Raw genomic sequence first — 25,749 nt, forward strand, 5'->3', positions numbered from 1 at the left:
CCAACTATTTTCCTATTTAACGGGAGTTGCGGGTATCGTTTCAGCGGAACGTTACGTGGCCGTCCTCTTTTTACGCCGCGGACGTTGTTCGCCGATCGAAAAGGAAAGTCTTTTCGATGGAACGATTTTTCTACGGCGATTTCGCGCGAGGCGAACGCTTCCGCGAATCAACGACGATAGTAAACCGGAGGGACGGGATACGCTGAGGTTCGATGCATAAAATGTAGCGGCGATTTATGCGGTATCGACGCGTTGCCGCGACACGAGGATAACGGTGCTTGAAATTTTCATCACAAGTGGACAGCTTATGCGCGTCAGAGAGTGTCCGCGTAATTACTAGCGACGCGGAGTAAAGCTAATTCTACCCGGGAGTTATATTTAGCAGAAGGAGTTAAAACGATTCATCGGCAGAGGCTCGAAGCATGAAAGCGCGCTCATCAAAGCCCAAGTATTTGCGGAGCTCGGCGCCTTATAGCCATTCAAGGTAAGTAACCGGAGCTCGTATTGAGTATCGTGAGTACCGCCAGGGGCGGTGAGTTAATCAGCTTTTCGCCGGGAGAACGAACCACACCGTTTACCAGAAAGGTTTGCGAGCATTTGCGAGCATTTCCCTTGCCGGCAAACAACCGAATCACCATCTTCATTCGCATCGACTCGACGTTACAAACGACCGAACAACGCTCGCGATCCTAAGACTCGCGTTCACCGTCTCTGCGCGTATTATCCACTGCCGCATCGTGACAATTACGAAGCAGACAACCTTAGGCTTAATCGTCGATCGCGCGTCGCGTCATAGAATCGAGGACACGGAAGCTCCCTGCGGAACGGTCGGTCGCACAAGGCGGCAAGGTTACATCGCCAAGACCTTTTTACGATTAGAATGTCACACGCTCAAGTAAAATCCGTAGCTCGTGCAGGCGACGACGGATCGCCTTGAACGGCACGGCAACTGCAAACGCTTTAATCGGCTTTCCGATGCATAACGAACGGAATAACGATGCTTTACCGCGTTTCGCCGGTTTCTATGCGAACTCGGCCGGACAGATATCGCCGTATGTGCTATTCACATCCCAGTTGCCATTCCCGCTGGACGCCCTCCTATGTATTCATCGCTCTCAGCGAGCACACTGGCACGCCTCATTACGAGGAAATCAATAGTTTCCTGCTGACAAATCTGCACAACGCTCGCAACGAGATATGGTGCGACGCGACGCGACGCGTAGCCACCGTTCGCTACAACTTTCCAACGGATCCTGTGATTCCTGTCACGACCGATTCACCGCGGCTCCCGAAAGTCCCATTGATTTTGTCGCCGCGTGAAATGAAATAACATCGAATCGCAACTCTGGTTTGTTTTCGAAACCCAGCTGGAACGCTCGACGCGAGAACTTTAATTACCCGCCATTGAGCTCGCGGGGCCGACGACGCGTCGCGACTCGGCTTCCAGTAAAGACCGTACCGTCGAGTATTCTTAATATTCATACGATCGGTGATTACGCGTCGTTAGAGCAACGCGATATTTCAAATGCAAACATTTCTTTCCATTTCTAAAGTGTGACTCACGTAATCGCATGGTGTCGCTTCGCGCTGATAGTTATACACGGTGTGCTCTTTATATAACTCGTGCGTACCCGGTTCCACTTCATTCGTCTAGTATCATTCTCTTCGTTGTACGCGTACAGCGGCTGTACGCTTTGACAGTGACACCGCGAACCTTTCAATCTTGACGTGATTCGGCACCGATCAAACTGATTGCGAGGGATTCCAACAGCTTTCAAGCTCCCTCTCGAAATTATTGACCGCGTGTTTCAGGAAATGCTCTCGTTCAGCAGGCAAACGGCGTCGAAAGAACCAATCATCGATGGATTCGTGTTTGAAATCGATCTGGCTCGTCGATCGTTGATCGCCGCGCTAATTTTGGCAGAAAGCTTGAACCATGGTGAATAATATTTAACCGTAACGGGGGTGCGTAACTGTTTATGTTGCATGTCGCGCTTGTTATCTATATTTCCGTTTACACTTGAGATTCGAATCGAAGTACGAGAGTCTTCCAGAAAGTAATACTCGTTTTGAAATAACAACGGTACAAATGCATCGGAAAAAATTGTCTTCGTTCGTAATTTTAGTATACGTACTAAGTTAATTTTCAATGCAACCATCAATCACCATAACGTTATACAAGTTTTTGTACATCTTCGTCATACCCTTCCGTCGCTAGTTCACATAACCATCGTCTTATGCAATCCTTTAAATCATCGTTTCTTGTGAAGCATCATCGACCAAACAACTCTTTAAGTTTTGCAAAAAACTGCGATGAATATCATTTGCAATGAAGTCTGTAATGAGTAACGAGCGGCTTGAACATTTACGATCACGTACAGTTTCTCTGTCCCTGTTGAATTCCCGCAACCACGATCTTACCAATAATTTATCCATAACTCTATTACCGTCAATTTATTGCTGTAACGCGGAGGGGAATTCCTTTTGGAAGAACTTTTACAGCCTTCGAAAGACGTAAAAGCGTCATCGCCAAGATTTTCGATTCGATCGTCATTTTAAACGCGTGATACACCGACGCACGAATGAAGCTGAGTGACCTTCTGTGAGACCGTTCCATCGTTTTGTACGGCTTCTATATGTAAACGGATAGTATTTACTTACCGCGGATATTAAAAACAATCCAAGTCGATTTGCAAACGCGCGCGTGCGTCCATCAGACACACAGGCTTTGAAACTTTTTGCACGGGTTAGTTCGCCGGCTTGGATCCATACTCCGTTCGATTTCCAATCAGGTTGGAAGTTTATTCGCATGTCGAAACTCGCGCCTCCGCGGTCCGCTTTTTTCGCATTTATCGTGATTACGAGAGTCGATTGCAAATTAAGAACACGGCTCCTTGGAGAGCGAAAAAGGCGTCGTAAAGAAGAACCTCCAACCTCCGGTAGTTTGTTCGCAACTTGTGGAAAACCGATTTCCCGAATGCCTGGCTTTGCGCTACGATCTCTATTTATCGATGGATTTTCCGATACGAGGGAGAGAACGGCGAGAAAGTAAGACGATCGAACGTCTCATCTAGCGAACACCTTTACAGGTTTCTTTATCGAAACACCGACTGAAAGAGGCGAAAAACCTAAGGCTCGAGGTGCAATTACACGGAGAGCTATGACGAGCTGGCGACTGATAATTAAAAGTTTTAATTACGCATAGACAATGCTCGTTGCGCGGGATCCACGAAACCAGCGAGAACATAGTAAAAGACTGGTGTATCGAGGCGAAGAACGGTGTCGAGGTTCGGCTATTTGCCGCTTGTGTAATCACGGCAGCGGCGCAAATAATGGAACCGATTAATTTTTATTAGCTGCCCGCCATAATTTACCAAGTCTTTCTCTTCCTTTTCGCTTCGTTGCTTACGTCTCGGCGTTCTTATCCGCGGACAAAGAAACTTTCTAACAAAATTCAAATCGGATGCCGTACACGTCGATGCCGTTTAATCGTCTCGTTCCCGGCGCTTTTAAACAATGTATACCAGGTAGCGTTTATGTCAGTCGCCGGTTTAATGCGCTTATTAAAAGTTCATTAATTAATCTCGCTCCGAGGGAGCGATAACACGAACACGCTGCTAGACGCGTATGGCAATTAACTTATCCCTTCATAGTCCCTTGGGTGGACTCGTCAAGCGTGACATTCGGTCCAACTATTTTTACTTTCGACGACGTGACAATGACCCAGTCCCGGCGTATAATCGGCTGCGACGTCGACGGACCGAGCCGGAACGTAAAGGAAAAAACATCGGGGTTTTCCACGTGACAGAAAATCGTTAAAGGTTTTCAAGTTTCCACGTTACGCCGCTGCTATGCGGAACGGGCGTCCGTAACGGGCGGGAAACGTACGTTTTCTTTCCAGGCCGTGGCACGCCTGGGGGCTGATCCGGGGGACGAAAATGAGCGGACAAAGGCAAAGGGGTCGCGTGTCGGCTGCGAGGCAAAATCTTCCGGATTCAACGCCGTCCGTCGGTTTTCCTATCTTTTTGTGCTGGTGAACGGGTCCCGCCTCATTGTGACTTCAATCTTTTATGAGCTTCTCTGAAAGAGTTTTCGCGATCGAACGTTAAAAAGAAGGAAAAAATATTCCGGGAAAGAAGTGGAAAGCGGGGAGGAGAAAAAGAAGGCAGGTGCATGGAACGTCGGCAGAGCTTCGTCCAAGCTCTGACCTCTCTCTGGCTTTACGACCCTTTCACCTTCCGAGAGGAAGAGAGAGAGAGAGAGAGAGCTTTTAAAGTGGAGCTCGCGGAAAGCCACGAGAATACAATGCGGCTTCGTACTACTCATGCACGCCGATGACATTTTCCGTAGCCCGTTCCAAGCACGCTCGTTGATTCCCCGCCACGCCTTTGACACACGCTGCTCACTTCGCCCTCCCGTTTTCATTAAGCCTTTATTAACGTCCGAACGCACGATTGGAAAGCTCGTCCGTTCGGTTCCGCGATGCATTTCCGCCAGGAAATGTTTCGAAACGCGCGACCTCTGTCGTTTCGCTTCTTCCCTCGTCGCGAGAATCGCTCTTCGTCGTTTCTAATCATTTTCTCTAATCCACCCATCGGTATCTGGCTTGGTATCGCGTATACGCTCGGTGTTGTACGAACCATCGTAAACTACCATTCTATTCTAGGGACGTAATAGTGGTAATAAAAACGTGGTTGACGCGGAAATCGAACGCATCGCGTATCGTTTCGCTGGCAGACAACAAACGGCGTGGCGTGGATCCCGCGAGCGTGTATAAGCGGAAAAGGCACGGTGGTCCAGTGGGAATGGGCCACAGAGCACGCCGCGACAATATACACAGTTGGCCGCGTGTAACCGTGGACTCCCTATCGATTCGCGATATCGGGCCTCTGGTATCGTTGCTCGATCGCGACAAGGGGAAAAGATACTACTCCCACGAGGCGATTGATCGAAGCGGTTTTACCTCGCGCTGCAGCCGAGCTAGCCGGCTCGAAACTTTGACTTTTCCTGACCAATCATAGTGCGCGCGCGGTTCCCGTCTGCACCTTCGTACGGAGCCTTTTCCCTCCTCTGCTTCGCAGTCACACAGACTTTTCCAGCTCGTTGCGATCTCTTCCAGAGTTTCACCTTACTCATCGGATAAGCAGAGCTATTTGCTTATTTATTTACCGAGTAACAGAATCTACGGTCGATCGAGAAACACGGTTTCGCACGGATGTAACGGAAAACCGAAGTACGCGAAGTATTAGGTATTTCAGAATGATGATCGTTTATCAGATCTATGTACCGATAGGAGCTGTTCGTTTGTGAAAGCCGTGTATCGTAAACGTAGGTGTCGATACTGTATCCTGAGCTTCGGTTTGTCATCCTTTTGCGGTAATAAAATATCATCCGAGTCGAGACATCTGAAATTGTCCATTCTATGAGGTGGATATTGTTTTAACGAGATAACAACAGCATTTCGACGATCAGAAAACAGTCAGAAAAATCGGACCAACGTTTCGAACTGTGGAATAGGGAGAAGAAGAGACACGATCGTTTGGTCTGGTCGTGGATCGGAGATCTAGAGAGGCGATCGATGAAATCGAATTATTTTCGATTCTCGGGCGAAATCGGGCCACGTTACGTTCCGAACGAACACTGTGGCGATTATTGTCGAGGTCAACGACGCGACGCCCAGGCATCGATGTCAATGGTTCAAATGATCGGTGCCGAGTGTCGCGTCAAAAATTACGAACACAGACGTAAGCGCATTCCCCGGCCGCTCGATAAATCGTTCGTGATTTACGATTATCGACACCGGCGATACCCTGTAATTCGCAGATACATGTTTTATCCGTTACCGGCTGAAGAAACGATCGGCCAGTAAATACTCCACGATTACTCGTGCCACGAACATTTTCAACCGTTCCAGTTTGGCTTCGTTTTTTCGTCTCTCTATTTTTCCTCCTTTTTTTTCGATAGTTTTATTGTTTTTTTTTCCTGTTTTCCATTTTTATCTTTTTTCAGATGGAGTGTCACAGAGGGAAACGGAATTTCGCGTTCGAACGAGATTTACGATGCAGCCTTGAACGAGCTCGAAGCGCCGCAGAATCGTTTCGATGGCAGTAGATGCCAACAGGTCGAAAGAACGCGCATTTAACGATTAATCGCATAATTGGCGCAACTTCTACGGCCTTGAGCCTGTTAGAAAAGCGTCACGCTCTCGACCCGGCGAGGACGCGCTCGTAAACTCTCTCGTGCTAAGTCCATCGAACGCACGCCGTCTTACCTCTGTACCTGATTCGAGTCGAGGAGAAACGCGATGTCGCGCGCGTGCGAGAAACGCCAACCGTCTGATCGGTGACGCGTCCAAGGACTGATTCCACTGTCGCGCGACGCGTACGTTACGTGACTAACGATTGACGAACCTTTGTTTCCTATAAATAGCGAGTGTCAAAATAGCGAATGAAAGTTAAACGCTCACGATAGGAAAACGATTGAAAGCATCTCGTAGATATAGCGCGGAGTCAGGAAAGGCAAAAGATAAACAGAGAACCGTCAATCGGCTAGATGGAAGGAGCGTGTCGTTGGCTCGCGTCTGAACGAGGCGCTAGATCGTTCCCGCGGAGGCAAACCAGCAAATAGGCGTTGCACTCTAGATCGCTATCAGTGTGGGTAAACGTTTGAGCGTTCACCGTCGGGCCCGAACATAGAAAACTAGGAGTTCGGCTCGTATATCATGACGGCAGATAAAAAGTTTTTCGCTCGTAAGCGTGAGGTTATCTCGCGGATTCCTGGTAAATGTTGCCGAAGCCGGGCCGGCGCAGACGGAGACCGGGCGTCGTTTAATCTGCCCAGCCATTACGTTGAGCCGTCGATGGTAGTCACGCACGACCACCGCGTGCAACAATGTTCAAGAATGTTGTTGCGGTCCCTGTACCCTTCTGCGTGTACTCAGGCTAATAGATTTCCGGTTGTTCGTTCGAGCATCGACTCGAGGCGACGGGAATTGATCGCGCGAAACGACTTCCGACTTTTCGCCGTTTTCAAACGGAAAGTCACCACTGATAAACTGGAGCAAAAGGGCTTATCCTGTCTTTGTATCTTCGCTATCACGATATAAATGCAGAGAACAAATAGCCGATGTTAACTCAGCCGTCAGGATAGGTCGAAGCTTTAATTCCAAGTGGTAATTTAGCCTCGAGAGGAATTGAATTCCGAAGCAGAAATTTCATTTCAAGGTATCGCGAAACCGATTTCGCGGCCAACCACTTAACCACTTAACGCGTCGCGACTAGATATCATCGAATAATGTGCCTTCGCATCGAAATCCCTCGAAATCGACATTGCGAAACCGATTAATGAAATTAGCGGCCGAAGGGAAGGGTGAAAAGCGCGATAAACAGTGAAATGTAGTTTTACGTGGCAGCGAGCAGGAAGGACGGCGTACGTAGGCAGAATGAAATTGTCACTGTTTCGAAAATGATATTTCACAGGGATCGTAAGAGTAACTATAGTGGTAGTAGCGAGCAGGGGACTCGTCGGATTGTATATCACTCGACGATACAAATTTACTACTCGTTAGTGGAAAATACAGTAAACGCGGGTCAGTGATCTATGGGTGGTTCCCGGGACAGTTGCGTTGCAACAGGAGCTTCGCCGACTCGGTTGTCGCGATCTACCGTCGTACTTTACTCTGTCGAACTCTCTTAGCAGGTGATTTATTTCAAGTAAGCGCATCGTGGAAGAAGCGTCTCCGCGGAATGAACTGGCTACGCGTTACGCTTCGCGTCGTCTGCTCTAGATGAAATACTTTCGCGGCGAATCGCGTGCGACGATACGCTCGTGAAAAGCCAGGTGGGAACGAAACGGAAGGACGTCGGTGTAATTAAAATCGCGCGAAGAACGAACGTGAGAAACGTACGCGAGGGAGTCACGGTGAATTCGTCGGTTGCGGGTTTGCGCAATAATTAGCCGCGCGACCGTCACCTTAGCCAGGCGCAGAGAGGCGAGTGCGATCCTGTTTAAAAGTTGATATTTAGTAAACCACTGGCTGGCGACCGGTGTTTTATTAACACGTGCCAACCGCGTCCGCAACGCGTGCCAACGTTCCTTGGTCAAGGGGTCAGTCGAGCTACAACGCCGCGATTACAAAACAAAAGGGGAGCTTAATTGTACTGGACAGTGGTAACGCTGGATCCTCCACCAGCGCTCTTTTTATATCTACAACAATAACTTGTCTCCGCGACCAGGCTAAATTTAGAGTTACCATATTAGGGAAGCGAGCGTATTTTCTCTCTCTCTCTCTCTTTCTTTCTTTCTCTCTCTATCTCCGCTCTCTGTCTGCCGCTGGAGTTCAAATATTTCGTGGTAACCATGGAATGGTAGGACATAGAGCACTGTAGCTGCAAGCTTTTTCCACTTCATTCGACAGGCAGTGGTACCGGTGACCCGGTAATTATATTATATTACCAGCAATTAAGGGAACTTGCTGAACTTTTGCTACGCATCGCGATGTTTCCTGGGCGCGGTGAAACGACCGCTCGTAGATAAGAGAAATTTAACGCGCGTTCGTTTTTCTCTTGTTCGGCCGACGAGCCTGGCTATTAAATTAAGGGAAGTCGTTGGGAAAAATCCTGTCGCGGCGATCTCCCGAAAGTCTCCGCGGCTTACTTAATTGCTTACGTTCATGCGAGCGCAATTACAGGACCGCGCAAACGTTGTACGCGAAATTTAAAGGATACGTAAAGAGCTTCGGCTCTCCCAATTACATCACGTGCCTCTGGAGTTTTGACAATTCCAGCTAAACGGCTGAAATACTTAACGGGTAGAGAACCTAACAACCGAGAGAATAATGCAGAGAAAATCGCGCTCGTTGACCGATTGCCCGCCTGTATTCGTGGAAAAATCGGCGCTCGGTCGACGTCGCGGCGGATAATCGAGCGGAGGAACGGTCGAGGAGGAGTGCGTCAAGTTGCGTGCTTGTGGACAGAAGCGTGTGCGTGACGCGGTGAACTGCGTGTAGGAAAGTCGCTCGGCCGACGCACCGAAATAGAATTTCGAAATAGACCCAATATTTTCGTCGTCTCGCATTTGCGCCACCTCTCCTTGCCTGCCAGCGTCTTCTCAGTCGTAGTCGTCGTCTTCGTCGTCTTCGTCGTTCGGCGACGTCGTCGGTGCTAAGAACGCGCGAGAAAAGAGGGAAAAAGAGAGGGGAATCGAATGAGAGACGGAGGAGAGACGATCCCTCCTCACCGATCCCTACGTTTCTTCTCCGGCCCGTAAGAGGCTTTGCTCGCCATTCATACCAAGTCGAGTATGCCGATGTTTCGGAAATTTACTCGCCCGAATTTCACAAGGAAACGAATTAGAGCATGGTCCGCGTTTTCGAGACACTTGATCTCGAACAACGAGGACGGTCACGAGCAAAAGAACTTTTTAACCCGAGCGTAGCAATTGATCGTTGTACGAGGTTTCGTTTCTCTCGTTAAATACGGTAGATCTTTCTTCCTTTTTTTGGTTTGTGCAAGAATTTTCCTTTCCACTCGAAGGTTCGCGATCGACGACGTTAACCAAAGTGAACAATTAGGGGATACATTTTTGGAGTTTAAACATTTATTAGCCGACCCAGCGGGAAGACGTCCGTTCGAAAAAGAGGGTAATAAATGAAGTGGCTTCCCTCGTTGCTCCTTTTATGGCGTTCCACGCGGTGTCCCATTAGCGCGCGAGAAATATTAGGAACCGTCGTTATGCCGATAACGTAATTGCCCGTAAATCATGAAACAAAGTCACGTGTCGGGGCTTCTACGCCGCTCACCGCATTATAGAAACATAACCGAGGCATTCATGGGGGTAAGTGGATTTTCAGATTACTTAAGGGTATACTGGAAAAAATTGCCGTCCTCTTGCCGCAAACGGTTAAACGATTTCACCAACGCGTAACTGTAAAAATTAGCCTGCGCTCCTTTATCGGTACGTCCGATCTCCAGCTAAATATTCCAAAATATTTCTGGGCCTTCCCGTTCCCGTCCCGAACGAACGTTCGAATAGAAGGGAAAAGCGAAAATACCGACGAACGTTTTCGAACAGAGAAACAGTTCGGATCGCGCGAAACGGGCGATCGCCAGTCGCCCGATCGGGAGAAAGAAAATTCCTGAAAATCTTGCGACGATCCGAGGCAATCGAACGGCATGTTGCGAAAAGGGTCAGGGAGCGAGAGCAAGAGAGAAAGAGAGAGAGAGAGACGCGAAAGATCGGATGGGTAGGGAATGGTGGGAGGATAAACGAGTTTGTTTTCTACGATTTTCCCACAACGAACATGGCGATACGCGATAGGCACTGTCCACGTATAGAAAGATAGGTACGTACACGGAATAGCAGAGGACACCATATAAACACCGCAGTACAGTTCCGCGAGCCAGCGATGCGACTAAAGGCAGAATCCCGGTCGTCGTCGGATCCGGCTACGGCCGCTTCGCCTTATACGATGATCGTCCGCCATGAGCGCGCTGCCAGTTGACCACTGCATTTGATGCAAAGAAAGTAAAGACGGCGATCTGCCGATTTAAGAGCAAATGCCACCGTCCGTCTGTCTCCACCGACTCTGCGACTTGATGTCTCTTCTGCGGTTCGATCTCGACACAGAACATCGACTGCTCTCATGTCCATCAAGCGAACCACGCGATTCACGCGTCCTCGCTTTTTCCTCCAACCTTTTGCTTCTCTCGTTTTTTCCCGCATTTTTTTTCATCTTTTCTTTTTTCGATCGTTCGAATTTTTCACATTTGGACTTTTCGCTTCCTATTTACCTCGTTTGTTCGGACTGTTCTCGATGGAAAAAGCATTGCGATTCGAGGATACTTAGTGTTTTTCGATGGCGCGTATTATCGCGCGACCACCGGTACATTTACGAGATCATTAAACTCACTGAACAACAAACGATTATTCCGATTATCGTTGGTTAACCGAACTCCGAAGTGGAACAATCGAACAATTATTTGGTTGGCCTGCAGCATGTACAATATGTACGATCATGGACAGCAACGTACAACGCGTCGAGCAGCAGCTTGCGCCGTTATCGAATTTTCGACTACGCAAAACAATAACGAATTTAACAAGGAACGCGTAACGATCAGGTTCGATAACAGACTGCCTGTTTATTATCATCGGCGATATTATTACGGACGTACGCGCGCCAAGAATCCATGTTTACATGGTTCGATACAAGTCTCCAAACAATAAACGACCCGCCATAGAAGCGACTGCCTTCTAACGATCATTTTTTTTCATCCCAGGCCGGATTTTCTGCAATCTCGTCACGCATCCCTCGTCCATAACGCCTACACTTGTTCTCCCATATTTCTATATCAAACGCGTCGCGCGTTCGACGCCTCCTACGATTTCCCATTTCTCTTTTCATGGGTCTTACGCGTTTACAGATGGCAGATAGCTTCGCGAGCTCGAGCTTCCCAGAAACGTGTACCTAAACACGAAAAAAACGACTAATTCTCGGACGTAAAAAGATTTCGGGGAAAACGACGAAATTTGAAAAAACAAATGCAACGACAAGCGAAAACAAAACGGTTTCATTCGTTCCGGACTATCCATTGCCAGCGCACCTAAAAAATGGAAAAACCAACCTATCAAGGACACAAGCCAGATCGATTTGTTTCCCGCTACGCGTTTTGGAAACATCGGTTCTCAGCGTGGTATATTCTCAACAACGCAGCGGTCTGTCTCTACTGCGTTCCGGGGCTTCGAAAGAAACGCGTAGTCCGTGGAAACGAGGACCGCGCGATTACAGATATTTGCGTTAACGACGAAGAAGACGAAAAACGGAAAGATACTCGGGGAAATTCAGCGAGATCCGAGTGTAGAGCTGAGGGGAGATTTCGCGTCGCGGACAGATTAAGTCAAAGAGAGACAGCCAACGGGCAAATAAAGAGAGGATTTTTTCTGAAGTGCCTCTCTCGTCGAGACATTCCGTCCAATTGAACTCAGCCAGCAGTCGGTCGGCACCCACGTCAACCAACAGGCGAAACAACCAGTCGTCGCCGGTATCTTCGCCGCTGTGTAACGCAGTTATTGTTGTGACTGGCTCGCGCTTCGGGTTTCCCGGTTCCTATGGAAAAACGAGGGGCCTCTTCTTCCCTTCCTCCCTTCGACGTTTCCCGTCCTGTTTTCTCTCTCGGCAAGGTAACTTCGACTCGCGAGCACCCCCTTTTCCCCCTTGTCGCCCATCTTTCTCGCTCGGACGCGCTTCGTTGCATCTTTCTCGTGGATGTTCTCTCTTCTTCGTCTGCGCCTCCACCTCCACGCCATCAATCCCCTTCCTCGTGAGCTGCCAACACTGCCAACACCGGCTGCCGCCTCCTCCTACTATCTCGTCCGCGTCCTCGCGCAGCCACGTTCGTTTCGTTTTCGTCTTTCCAGCTTCTTCCATTCTTTTCTGTCTTCTCCGTTCCTCTTCGCTCCTTTCCTTTTATCTCCTTCTCTCTCTTTCTCTCTCTCTCGTTTCGAGAGGGTGCTTTCGTCCAACCATCCTTGTCTTCCTCGATAATTCCAGACTCGGTTTCTCTAACACGCACAGACGATCGTCGCTTTTTTGGCTGCGAATTGGACGAATTAAGTCGGAGGAAAAGTGGGTATGCCAACTCCTCGCGAGGAGGAGGAAGAGGAGAAGGAGGAGGAGGTGGTGGACGTGGAGGTGGAGGTCTCGGTAGAGCACTCGGGGGCAATAACTCGCGGCGTGTTGTGACTACGCGATGACGGCCAGACCGCTGGTCGCTGCTGTCTTTCTTTTCTTCCGTCATTTGCTCTCTCTTTGTCTGTCTGTCTCTCTCTCTCTCTAGCTTTTTCTTCTTTCTGCTCGCCGTGTCTCTCGCTTCTTGTTTTTTTTTTCGTTTTATCGTCTCCTCCGGTATGACTCCGTGTTTCACCTGGCGCGGTTTTCACGTCGCATTCGTCTCCGTCGTTTCACGGTTTTCCCCACCGAACGATCGTATCGAAAGAAAGTGGCGCCGACATCTGATCTATTTATTTTGATCTCGACCCAAAATCGCGTGCTTCTTCTCATTTCGAGGTCTCGCGATGTATCAGAAGAAACGAAAAGCGAACATAATAAACGAGAGTTTCGTCGTATTTCGAACTAGTCCTCGATTGCCTCTCGTTAGCAAAGCAAACACTACGACACGAGGAAAAAACAGACGACGATAACAGACGCAGCCATTGGACAAAGAGTTTCTTTACAAATTTTCCGAAACTCGAAAAATCGCAAAGTTAGGCAACCAGAAGAGAGCCTCTGTCTCCTGACACACTTGACGTCATCCTATATCGTAATGCTCCCACGAATTCTTAGCTCGTGTTCCAAGGAAAACCCTGTTTCCGTGCAGCGGCCCATTCCCCGTGCATTAACCGTAGCGAAGTGTTCTCGGGTCTGCCAAGATTTCAGTCCCGATACGAACTCCCTCCCACCCCCGACACAAAACGTTTTTCCATCTGTCCGCCGACTGTGTCGGCCCGCTACGGATCAACGCTAAATTCGCGATTCTGGAGCAATGCAATCGGTTCGCCATCTCCCTGTGTCCGCCTTTAATCGAGATCGTCGGTGCCGTTTAACCGAAACCCTTCGACCTGATCGGTCGGAATAGAAGCGAGAAGACGATCGGAGCGTGCACCAGCGATTCTCGAAAAACGAATCGATTACCATACAGAGTACGTGCTTGGCAGAGGAAGATAATGGTTGCTTCGAATACCTTCGCAAATCGCTCGTATCTTCTGCCAATGAGCGATAAGCTCCTTCCGTTCTCTTACGGAACGAGAACGTTCCAAAACGCGGCGGAACAAAGACTCGCGACCGGCGTGGACGGTTCTGCTTTGTTTTAGAAAAAAGAAAAGGAGCAAGAGGGGAGAAAAAGGAGGAACGCTGCATTCCAACGGGACCAAACGAGGAAGATTAGCCGGTGGGATTACCAAGGGAAGCTCGGATTCGCGGGAAAGCTCGCGACAACCTTGAGCAAGCGCATTCCTCCCCTTGGAAGGGGTTATTCGGAGGAACGACAAAGCTCTCGGAGTTGCGCAAATACGGGTGTTCGTCAAAGGTATCCGATCCAGGAATTATTTAACAAGCCGGAGCAGCTCGGCTGCTCGTTAATTATCAAATTGTCTGACGATTGTACGACCAACCGGAGTTCCATATCAACTTCGCTTCTGTTTCACGAACCCTTCGTTGACACGAAATACTTCCTGGCTAGGGTTCATTGTTCCGCAAATTCGCGCGACATTTCACTTTTTTTATTATTTCAGTAGGATACTTTCGAGCGACCGCAGTTGTTGGATCGTGCTTCCGTGTGGCGAAAACGTTGGTCGAGTCGAAGCTGCGGCTACAGATTTCCTACTTCCTCCTTTTTCCACGTTCGCATTACGTGACCTCTTTCATAGATCCGAATGGGTTCTAGACCGTTCGGAAATAATACTCCGTGAGTAGGTTATTTATAACCGCGACAACGAACCGGACGTCTGATCTACCAGCTCCTAGCCGTGTTGCGTCAGCCGTCTTCTCAAAGTATATTTTTTCGCCCGTGGAAACTGCTCGGCCGACCTTCGCGTATGCAGAAATCGCGCCAGGGTGCTTTCTCGGATCTCGAATAAAAGAAGAATGCCAACGAAGATGGAAGAAAGCGAACGGTGGGCCGCGATAACGGCGGGAAACTCGATCGAGCGAAATCAACGGACGAAAAAAGAACAACACGGCTACCGAAGCGTAAATTGATCATAGTGATCTATAAGCGGTATACGAAACAGAGCAGCATATATTCGTCTGGAATATAGGACAAGCGAAGAAATCTGCGCAAAAGTGGAAGAAAAGAAGAGGCAAGAAAAAAACAAAAGGAAAAGCGCGAGCTCACGGAAGGGTGAAATAGTCAACGGCGTTCGGCATACAAATCGCTGGGCGTATCCGCATGCTGTGGCCGCCGCCAGTCTCGCAGCCGTGATATTCAATCTACGATTCTTTAAGCCGGCTCATCCCTTATTCCGACTAGAAAAGAAGCGTGTGTAGGAAGGGCAACTGATAGAGAGAAGCCGGAGTCGCGGGAGAAGGGGTGGCGGCTTAACCGGCAGGGAAAACACATGTTATCGACAGGCTGTCTTTTTTTTGTTGGCTCGTTCGTGGCGGAGGTTGAAATCGAGGTTAAAAAGAAAACGAGAGGAGGTAAAAAAAGGGGGAGCTTGGAGGGGAATCCTAACTCCAACTTTTTACCGAGTTTTTAACGAGATACCGAAGCGTTTTCCACGGGATAGTAGAAAAGGGTAGACGAGTCGAGTGGAGAGAGACCCGGAGAATCGTGTTTCTCGGAACGCTGCGTCGCAGTTTAGGCTGCTTTTTTCCCCTACTTTCGCGCAGGCTTTCTGATAACAAGGAGCGAGGTTCGTCCTCTCCGATGGATCGATCGATCTACCGCTTATACCGTGATTATTACGACACTGTGGATCGAGCGGTCTGTCGCACAGGTCGCGAAGCGCGTGCGTTGATTTCAAGTTTGAAACCTTGAATTTCGCGAAAGCGGGTCGCGGCTTCGAATTGTTGCCAGCTACCAGTCATTAAAGATTAACGATATCTTAACATTCACCTCGTTACCGTGATACGCGACCATAAAAATATTCATCGTGAGTTCCGTTTCGCGTTTGCAAAGAAAAAAAAAAAAAAACGATTGGTCTTTTCGACGATGGAAGGATCTTTTGGCGATTTTGAGCGGGAAGAAAAATCGACGAGCCCGAAGGGACAATCGAGGCATCGTTAATCACGTGAACATTTGTCCGTGGCAGAAATAGTCAAGCGTCAGAAATGCGCCGGTACGATAATAATATGCCCGTAATTCAATCGTTGATGGCGACAAGCGATAGCAAATTATCGCATTGTATTCGGGAACATTGATTGTCCTACGGCAACTGTTCTGCCAGCTGTGCCAATTTCGTGAATCCCAATCCTGTACGATGAGACGGAACACCGAAGGGAAAACATTTCCGCAAACGCCATCGAATTGCGAACACCGGCCAATTCCCCAGCGGAGAAAAGCGGACCATAAATTTCGCGAGCTGGACGATATTAAAACTTTTCTTCCTTCCAGAAATGATGCATGTCGTTCCTTATCACCGACCACGGAGATTCGTCGCGATTCGTGGACATTAATCAGCCACGAGTTTCACATTTTTGGAGAAGCTCGTCGTTTTTGAAACCGAGAACGTTCCTTCGCGTATAATTCGTTCTTTTGCGAAACATTCCATCGCCGGCCACAATTCGACGAAATTCGCGCGATAAGAGGATCGCGAGGATAGATCTTATCGCGTCGTTCCGTGATAATATCGAGGTTTCGTTATTGTGGAAAAATCTCTGCTATGTTCGCGAACGGACAGGCGGACTGTGCGCCGTGCCGTTCACGAACCATCGATGCGGTTCACCGTTCACTGATCGCTTGTCGTTCGGATCGCTAAAAATAATCACGCTCGAGTGACCGGCCACGTTAGATCGGCAGTCGCCCAGCAGTCTACTCGATCGTCGACATAGCGAACGACATGCCGCAATTTATTCCGTGTTCCAGTTCGTACCGTTGAATCGGCCGCTCGACATAGACCTGCGTCCATTTATCATGATCGAATTATTACGTTAAACCTGAACGTATTAACGCGTTGAGGCTGCTATTCAAATTCTATTCCAAAGTACGCGTATTACGTTTTGTTGCAGCACCGATCATCGATTCGAGATTATAAATTTTACTTCGAAAGGAGGTTTCATCGTTTCTTCGTTCTTTTCTATCTACTTACAAACGCTCTCGAAAGTCGAGAAATTCCAACGGAAACGTGGCATTTCCACGGACCAATGAAAGGGCGTGACAAGGCGGTGTCACGCTCGATCCAATTGCCGATCCCTCGTCCTGACTCTTTCGCCAATTAATCTTATCTGTAAATTAATTTTCTAAAGGAAAGAACGAACCGAGCCGTGGAACGCGAACGAGAAACGATCCGAGTGTCGCGCAGTGAACGCATCGCAGCGCATCGCTACAATCGCATTCCGGGTAAACTAATTTCGATGCGAGCGAGCCAGGTGGAGCGCAGCATCGAGAGCACCGGTTCTCCAGATCGGCGGCGGATCACCTCGGAGACCTCGTGCTCGAGGCTGGATCGCCGGCCGCCCAGCAGTCTACCTGCTCGCCGCTACGGTGTATACACACACCACACGTGTGGTCCCCCACCCTGACCACTCGCATACCCCACCTCTAGCTATGCACGTGCGTGTGCGACCGTCTGTCTATGCGTGAGCCACCGTCCACAGTCCACGGTATATAGAGCGTACCTGCGGGTTCCTCTGAGTATGGGCACAGGGCCGTACGTGCTCTGGATACGTACGTGCCGATTTCCCTCCTCCTGCCCGCCTCGCGGGCCCACTTCTCTCCCTTATTCCTTCCTTCGTTCTTCCTTCCTCTTTCACCCAGTCCTTTCTTTCGCTTTGCTTTGTCTCTCCATCTCTCACTCTCTATCCGTCTCTTTGCTACTCCTCCTGATGCCCTTGTGCCTTACTCCCCTTCCTTCGACGATCAATCTCGTGTCCCATGTACGAGCTCTGTTCCCGCTAAGTTGCCAATTATGCTTTATCGATCGACTATCACGAGACACCGACTTTCGCAGAAATGAATAGTCGAAATTCTCTTTGATCGAACCAGGCATTTCATCTAGCTAATTCACGTTAATTACATCGCGCTAATCCATCGTCGGTGAGCGTACAACGGAATAGGAGATGGGAAAGAACGAAGTCAACGCTGACCCATATACAATTTCCAAAATACGTAGTCGCGAGCGATAAATGAAAGTCGCTTCTATTAATTTCACGGTCGGTTCGTAGTCGCGTCGCAACAGTAACAGGTAAAGGTTGGCATGGGGGCATCGCATTGCCCGTTACTCGTTTTAAACAGAGGCATCCAATATCGTCTACGCGATTAGCCACTTGAAAACGCGTAGCCAAAGGAACGAACCGAATTTCAACGGCGCGCTCGTTTGATCAAAAGTGTCACAGCAAGACGATCGTTATTTTCGAAGGATCGGTCTTTTAACTATCTGCCCGAAGCACCGTTGCACCATAGCACCGTTGCACCGTGCACCGACACTCGATGGTGCGTCCTACATACACCCGTCGAACGCAACGATAATTGACGTCAATTAATTTCTATAGTAATTCGTTGCTTCGCAGGCGACAGCTGCGCAGCCTCGACCAAAGATTTCTCTATCTAGCAGTAGATGAAGTTGTGAAAATCAACGCGATTGCATTTTCGTTTCCTGGTGAAAATGCCTGAAAATTGGAGCTTTCTGATTAGACTTGGTTCATGCAGAGAACAGCAGCTCCCTACCGAGAAATTACAAGTATCGAAACGATTAACCAGCACCCGCATGTGCTTGCATCGCACGCTCGACGGTACTCGCGGTAAATGCCAAAATAACTCGTAGCCCTGAACGTTGCGCGCGTCCCTTTTAGGACCTGTCATCGTGCCGACACATTGCGCCCGAAGATTCTAGTCTCTTGCGCGATAACGCAATATCGCGTGTGCCACAAGAACGATCGAAGGAACGAACCAACGAACCAGATATCGCGCCGCTGAACTCGTAGTTACACCATAATGCGCAATCGCTGCATACACGGTGCACGATCTAAGAATAGCACGTAGAAATTTCTGCGAACGCGAGCTCTTAATCTGCCCGACGAGACCGCTTCCGAAAAATGGTCGACACTATGGTTATTCGATCTGTGCTCGGTTACCTTTCCCGATTTCATCGGCTTTACAGGTTCTGATATAAATAGGATTAATAATTAGTCCCGTCTAACGAACGTTGTGTTACGATGTACCAAAACAACGACGATAGACCGTGCGACATTTTGCCGCACATGACTAAACGTTTCCGCCTTTTTAAACTACAGATACGACTTTAAATACCCTGTGCTTATCGCTCTCGAGATTACGCTTGGAAGTTCATCAATCGTAGGAGTAGTCATTTAAACGGAGACGAACGATGTTGACCCGAAACAATTCGGTGCTGGTACCTTTTCACGATTCGCAGTTAGTTGCAATTACTATCGGAGAACTCTTATTTACGAAGATGTGATTCACATCTCTGATCATTGATCACTGCCGAAACGGAGATTCGACATGCGAATTCGTTAATAGCTCTCGATGGATTTCGAGCTGCAAGTAGCGGCAGATTCTTGTACCGTGCAACCTGTATCCCCAAGAGAGTCGTCCGGAATCTCGTAGAAGCCTGAAGAAAGACAAGCGCTCCCTTGGAAGCAACGGATCGCGTTGGCCAAAGGCGAGAACAACCGTCGAGATACGATAACAGTCGCAGGTATCCGAGGGACTCGGGGCGCGTGACGACGAGGATAGTCGCGCGCGACACGACTATGCTCTCGATATTCCGTTTTTCTTCGCCCGCTGTCTCACTCGGGTGGCATGGCCGAGTGTAAGCCAACAGAAGTAAGGACGGGTTTCCGATTAAGGCCTTATAATTGACGTCCCGGGTCCCCCCGTCTGGCTTAGTCACCGGCAACTGGGAGAAGGGCTGGCGGACCCGCTTTTGCGGATCGCGGATCAACGAACCGTCGCGTCGCCGGACACCAGAAGCGTTTGCGCCTCTTTTCACGCCCAACTTCTGCACCCCTCGTTTCCTACGAGTCCTACGCTTTTCATTTTGGAAAAGTGGTTTATTTAAAAATCTGCTCTTCTCAAGAAGATACTTTGAAAACGCTTAACAAAGCAAAATCAAATATTCGAGAGAATCGTTAAATAAGAGTGAAATAATTCTCCATAAGAAAAGACTGGAGGTTCCAGGTTTACGAGATTTTTTAACGATCTGTGACTAAGATTCGACGAGATTATCAAGATTCGAAGCTCCCGAGAATCCAATTTACCCCTCAACGTTCAGACGTACATGATAAATCGGTTTAAGCGGAGGCAGAGGAGCCGAGTCTCTAGCCGAGTGGGACGGCTCCTCTCCGCTCTTCACGAAACGAGATACTCCAAGGCTTGATAATGGGATAAGTCCCGGAAACTTTCGATACGCGTCAAGGCGGATGTGTAATACGCACAGGTGAAGAGGGTTTGGAGCTGGGCTGCTGGGCAAACGAGCGCAACAGTTCCGAAGTCGTAAACGAGACGAGGAAAGTGGACGACGAAAACGACGCTAACGACGCTGGAGCCGAGTTACTCCGAAGAAGTATCAAAGAACTTTCCTCCCTTTGCGCCGTACACAGCAGCAAGCCCGATCGAAAAATGTCCGACATATTTGCAAAGCGTTCGCTTTACGAATAAAACAGAATCTGAACGAACGTGCTTCGAATAGACGACGCTTCGGTCGATGCTTCGATTTTATCGATCTCGCTACGTTGATCTCCTTTAACGTGTGTTGCGCAAATTTCTCAAAACGCTGCTCATTAACTCGCCTGTATCGGAACGTACGAGCAACGCTAATTCCGACGCGACGTTATCTATGCGATCACGGCGGTATCGATAACTCGTCTCAAAATGTCGCAATACACTAAGGTAATACATTATTCCTAGCTGTGACTAATTCGAGTAAACTAGTAGATGATAAATATTCGAGGAAACATCTCGATGGATCGAAGAGTTGGAAAACGCGGTGTGTTACAGGTCGAAACAGGGAGACCACATGTGCGCGACGAGTTGAAACGGAACATCGGCTCGTCAAAAGTCTCACAGATGTTCTGTGACGAGCTACTTTCGATATCTAAAGCCGAGTCGACCAAGGCGCACAACTTATCGCGATAAATCAAGTGGCGGAAGGTCGCCGCCACGGTAGTCATCGGACAGCGCGAACAAGTCTTTGGCCGGGAATCGTCACGGAGGGAACGAGCAGGCAGTCGAGTGGAGCGCGTTGAACCGCGGGCAAATTGGACCACCTTCAAAACTCGAGACTCGTTACGCTCGTTCTGGCGTCGAGTTCCGGTGGAAATGCCCGATCACGTCGTCATCGTAGTCGTCGACGGTCGCCTGTTCGGAAAGCCGACGAGTGGCTCGTAGTCGGACGCTCGCGTGAGCGAGCGAGCGAACGAGCGAACCACGCACGCCGACTTGAAGGCGATCCAACTTACGTGGCGGTTTAAATATACGCGTGTTCGCGTCTCGATTACGCGCCTCGAGGAAAGCACCTCTTCTCTTCTACGTGGGCGTACTCGTGTAGCCAGAAACGAGTCTCAGATACGATAAGTAATAGCGTCAAAGCTTGGTTACAATTTATTGTTCACGGTTCTAACTGTCTGGAATGATTTTGCCGAAGCCGAAAGACGTTCTACAAGCTTGTATCGCGCGCGGATTAGGTTTCTAACGGACGGCAAACTGCGTTTTTTCCATCATATATAATCCGACCGTATCGAAGAAACGTCATGGTGGTTCAACGTCTAAGCATCTGTGCGTATGATATCCAAAAAATCAGGATACCAGATATCGTATCGGTGGAAGATTTTTCGACAGAATCCAGGCCGAGGTATAGCGCGTTTTCGATAGGATCGTTGAATACGAGAATACGCTCACGCGTGAAAATAATAGCAAGAGTTGAAGCATACGCATCCGTAAACGCGACGCGATGCGATACGAGACACGGGGGGTCGCGAATCAAAAGCACGCAGCTGCAATAACTCCCGATCGTTCTCAATAGTCGTTTCTTCGGTCGAGAGCGAAGCTCTTAGATTAATGGGCTAGAGATGATAATCGTACTCACCGTAATCCGGTCGAATGACAGCCTGCACCGCCTGTTCGTTCTTCTTGCTTCGTATCACCGGCTCACCGAGGATCGTGAAGTTTCTGGGTCCCACGCGATTCACAAACACTAGATACACTTTACCCCTCTTAATATTGGCTCGCACCACACCACTCTGATTATCGCGTTGCTGTTGTTGTTGTTGTTGTTGTTGTTGCTGCTGCTGCTGCTGCTGCTTCCCATCGTTGTCGTAGCCACAGACCGTCGACTTGCCGGGCGCCGATTTGTCTCGAAAGTGCAGCCTGACGCTGTCGTTCTTTTGCAACGGCTGGAAACCGGGCTGGCTTTTGTATACTTGCTTCACCTCGAACGTCACCGCGTAGTTCGAGCCTGGTTTCCTCACAGAGGACATGCTTCTCGCTTTTCCCTCGAACACCGTTGGCGCTAGATAAGCTCTGTTCCCAACGTCCACGTCAGGACACCAATTCTGACCGCGACAACCCTTGTTCCGGCATCTTCGTCGCTGTTCTCTCGGCGAGTCCGCTTTCGTACGGTTCTTTGGTCGTTGCTTGGTCGATCTGATGACACGCGGCCTCTCCATCGACGATTCGGTTCCGGACGAACGCAGGATCGGTGTTTGCGTGGACGAGTGACGAGGTAGCTGGGTCAATCCGGTCTCCTCCATCTTTGGATAAATGTTCGCCGTCTCGTCATCTAGACGACGGTTGACCCGCTTCGACGATGATACGAACACGTCGCGTATCGAGTCGTCGAACTCTTCCTGAGTCGTGTATCTCTTCGAAGCATCCTGGGAACGAAGGTTTCCCACTGGGAAAGTCGGAGTTCGATAACTGCCAGAAGCTTGCTCGATCGTCGACGATGGACCCTCGTCACCGATCTTCTGGTACGTCCACGAATCCGATGCAACGAACAGTTTATCATTCTCGGTGGCGAGTTGCAAGTTCGAGGGGAATCTTCTCTCTTGCTGTTCCTTCCAAAGTTGTTCGGATCGTTGGTTAAGCCGTGACGTTGGTTGAACGTCGTCGTCAACCGGTAATTTGTAATCTCGCGTAGGTTGGGCGAGGGTCTGGTCGGCTGTTCGATGCTCGCGTATATCGATAGTTCGCGTAACGAAGTTCCAAGTTGGTAAACGGTAATCGAGGGGCTTTTCAACGGCGGCGATGCTCATCGATGGTGGATGGTCGCTGGTGGTCCTCGTCGACGTCTCCTCGAGGGAGTTCCAATTGGCGGGGGGTGCCGCAGCGAGCGCCAGTGCGCCCCACCAGCCGCTTAAGATCCCGGCCAAAAACAGAGACGCCCACATCATCCGACCTGCTTGCTGGTTTAATCGGGGGTGAGGTCGACACCTCGGTCACCCCGAACGCAGCACACACCACTCTCTCTCTTTCTCTCTATCTCTCACACACACTCTCTCTCTCCCCTCTCTCTCTCTCTGTCGCTTTCTCTCTGGTGCTTTCTCTTCTCTTTCTTTGTTCGCGAATTCGCCTAAAAATCTCGCGAGAAGATCTCTTTCGCTATCGATATCGCGTCCCTCTCCTCCTGTCTCTCGCACGCGTTCAATCTTCAGCGAAGCCTCATTCGCTCGGAAACTGCTGTCTTCGCGACCCCTTCGTCTACCAAGGTCTCCTTCCTTCCGTAGACGACTGTCGTCGAATAATGAGAATCGCTCGTTCACGAGGTGTTGTACCACCGGCAGCAGCAAAACATCGGGACTTCCATCGGACAGATTCTCAGCTGTCTGCTCTTCGTCCAGCCTAGTACCGTCCTCTTCATCCTTGATGCCTCGGGATGGATGCGACAGGAACACCGCGGTACGAATTCGTACTGCGTTTATTCGCGATTATCGCAAACGATCACGACCGCCGGCTACTGCGATTGTACTCCCTCTAAACCTCATCGAGAAGTACAGTTCAAAACTCGCGATCATCCTGTCGATCGATGGAGAATAACATCCTGCTCGCGATTCCTTGTATCCGTAACAGGCGCCGTCGTCCCTTCTTAATGTTGTGCCTGCGTTGTAAATAGTTTTGTTTATATACGCGACACTCCTATATTGAAAATAATAGAGTACTTCTACGACTTTTTCGTTGGATTTCAAACCTTTTTCGGATCGATCGAGAGACTTGGTTCTCCAAATCGACGATCGTTGTATCCTGTGCGTATACGTCGAATCGACTACTCCTTCATTGTATGTTCGACCTGTTCGTCCTGTTCGACCGTATTTGATTTTGGTTTTTTTGGAGCACTCTCCCGGTGGCGAGTCGGCGGCACTGTTTCCGTATCTCGAAATAAATTGTTAAGAATTGATAAAGAATTTCGCGCCACCCCCGATCTCGTGGCTCGGTCTCTCGTCGTATCACGTTGCACTCCGAACGAGGAAAAGCCGAGGATGATGACACACGACGTAGGAAGGAGCGGAATAAGAAGAAGAAGAAGAGGACGAAGCAGAAGAAGAAGACGACGACGACGACTACGACGACGACGACAACGACGACGACGACGACGACGACGACGATGACGACGAAGAAGAAGATCAAGAAACTGTCGGCTTCCTCTGACCAGCCAGAGAGACACACTATTTAAATATACTCACGAGGCTCTCGCGCGGTTGGTAGTGTCGACCGTCGAAGTCTAGCCCTTGCGCGACGCACTTCACTGTTCAGTTTTACCACACGATTCTTCCGCCTCCTCCTCCCCGTTGCCGTCCAGACTTGTCGACGTTTCGCGGTGATCGCGGCACTAACGTCGTCGACGACGACGACAACGATCGCGCACGTCAACGAATCGCGAGTAACGTAAGAACGGGAACGAGCGAAACACGAAACGCTGGTTTGCGAGCGAAAATTCTCGGCAGACGGTGAACGGAGCAACGAGCGTGGTCGTCGGATTCGCGAGGAGGAGCGACCGAAGAGACGATCGTAGTACACGGTTCAACTTCGACACCGATTCTACGATGGCAACGATGCTTCTGTCGGTTGTGCTGGATGGCGGGCACGCGTTCGGTTAATATCGTGCGGGGGATCGGCGCGTGTGTTGCACGCGGCATGCACGAGGAGCCTCGTGTCACGTCGAGGCGGAGAAGGGATTGTCGGTGGCCCCGCGTCGGGCGCGCGCGACGGTTCAAATTAGACTGAACGGCCCGCTCGCGCAGCCCGAGGCCGGCCACAGCGCCAGCGACTCCTGGCGGACGCCGGTCGAGGCTCTGCGCGCGCACCGACCGAAGCGGCGACACCGAGAACCCCGCGCTCGCTACACTCCACTCTACACACAGCCAGACGCCAGACCACGGGACCTTTAAGAACCTGTGTAACGACGACCTAACAACCGAGGAACCGCACGCGTGATCCTTCTCTTTCTTCTCTCTCTCGCGTCTCCTTCCTGACTGCACACACACAATCACCATGTGTCTCTCTCGCACCTTCACTCTTCCATCCAACTTCATCTGTCTCCAATCGTGAGTACCAAACATAAATGTCCTCTTTGTTACGCGACCGCCCTCCTTTTTTTTGGTTAGGTTATACATTCGCGTAATTCTGATTGCTATCACGAATCTCCGTCTTAGTTATCTACTCTCGCGATGCGTTGAACGCGAAACTGCGTCACGAGAGGCAGGATAGAGACGAGGATCGCGATGTTTTCACTCGATATTCACTTGTTCATAACGCACTATAATCCGAGCGCGTAACGTTAATCGGGATGCATCCGCGCCAAAAGTTCGCGCATTAAAGATGGCGGTCGCGTCATTAACGGTACACTCGTGAAATGATTCGAAGCGTCTTTATGCGCTTGTTGCACCATGCTTCGCGTTACAAATTCCATTCTTCGTTTTACGTCGTATTTTCACGCGGTGTTGACGTACACGGAGGTTCTACTGACCCTCGTCACGTTTATTTTTTGTTTACGCTTTTTGTGGAGGTTTCACTTTGCTCGGTGCGCTAAGGCGACATGGTTCAGCGCACAATAAGCGCCTTTCTCCGTCTCTCTCTGTCC

The 25,749-nt window shown here is 49.6% G+C and overlaps 1 protein-coding gene across 2 annotated transcripts in view; it reads right to left on the reverse strand.

Moving 5' to 3' along the window:
• The window catches only part of LOC117214156 (protein vein), a 200,517-nt gene extending 175,045 nt beyond the window's left edge, over window positions 1-25,472 (reverse strand). Inside the window, exons 1-2 of one of the 2 annotated variants that reach the window (XM_033459994.1) lie at window positions 23,860-25,472; window positions 21,760-23,769 (exon numbers count right to left, since the gene is read on the reverse strand). In XM_033459994.1, coding sequence (XP_033315885.1) covers window positions 21,760-23,065 — 1,306 coding nt within the window. In that variant the 5' untranslated portion in view covers window positions 23,066-23,769; window positions 23,860-25,472. Of the gene's footprint in view, window positions 1-21,759 lie in introns of both variants that reach the window. The other variant, XM_033459995.1, reaches the window with a different exon arrangement.
• Between the last annotated feature and the right edge of the window lie 277 nt (window positions 25,473-25,749).

This window comes from Bombus bifarius, unplaced genomic scaffold, assembly GCF_011952205.1.
Source record: "Bombus bifarius isolate JDL3187 unplaced genomic scaffold, Bbif_JDL3187 scf7180000009200, whole genome shotgun sequence".
In the NCBI taxonomy this organism is placed as follows: Eukaryota; Metazoa; Arthropoda; class Insecta; order Hymenoptera; family Apidae; genus Bombus; species Bombus bifarius.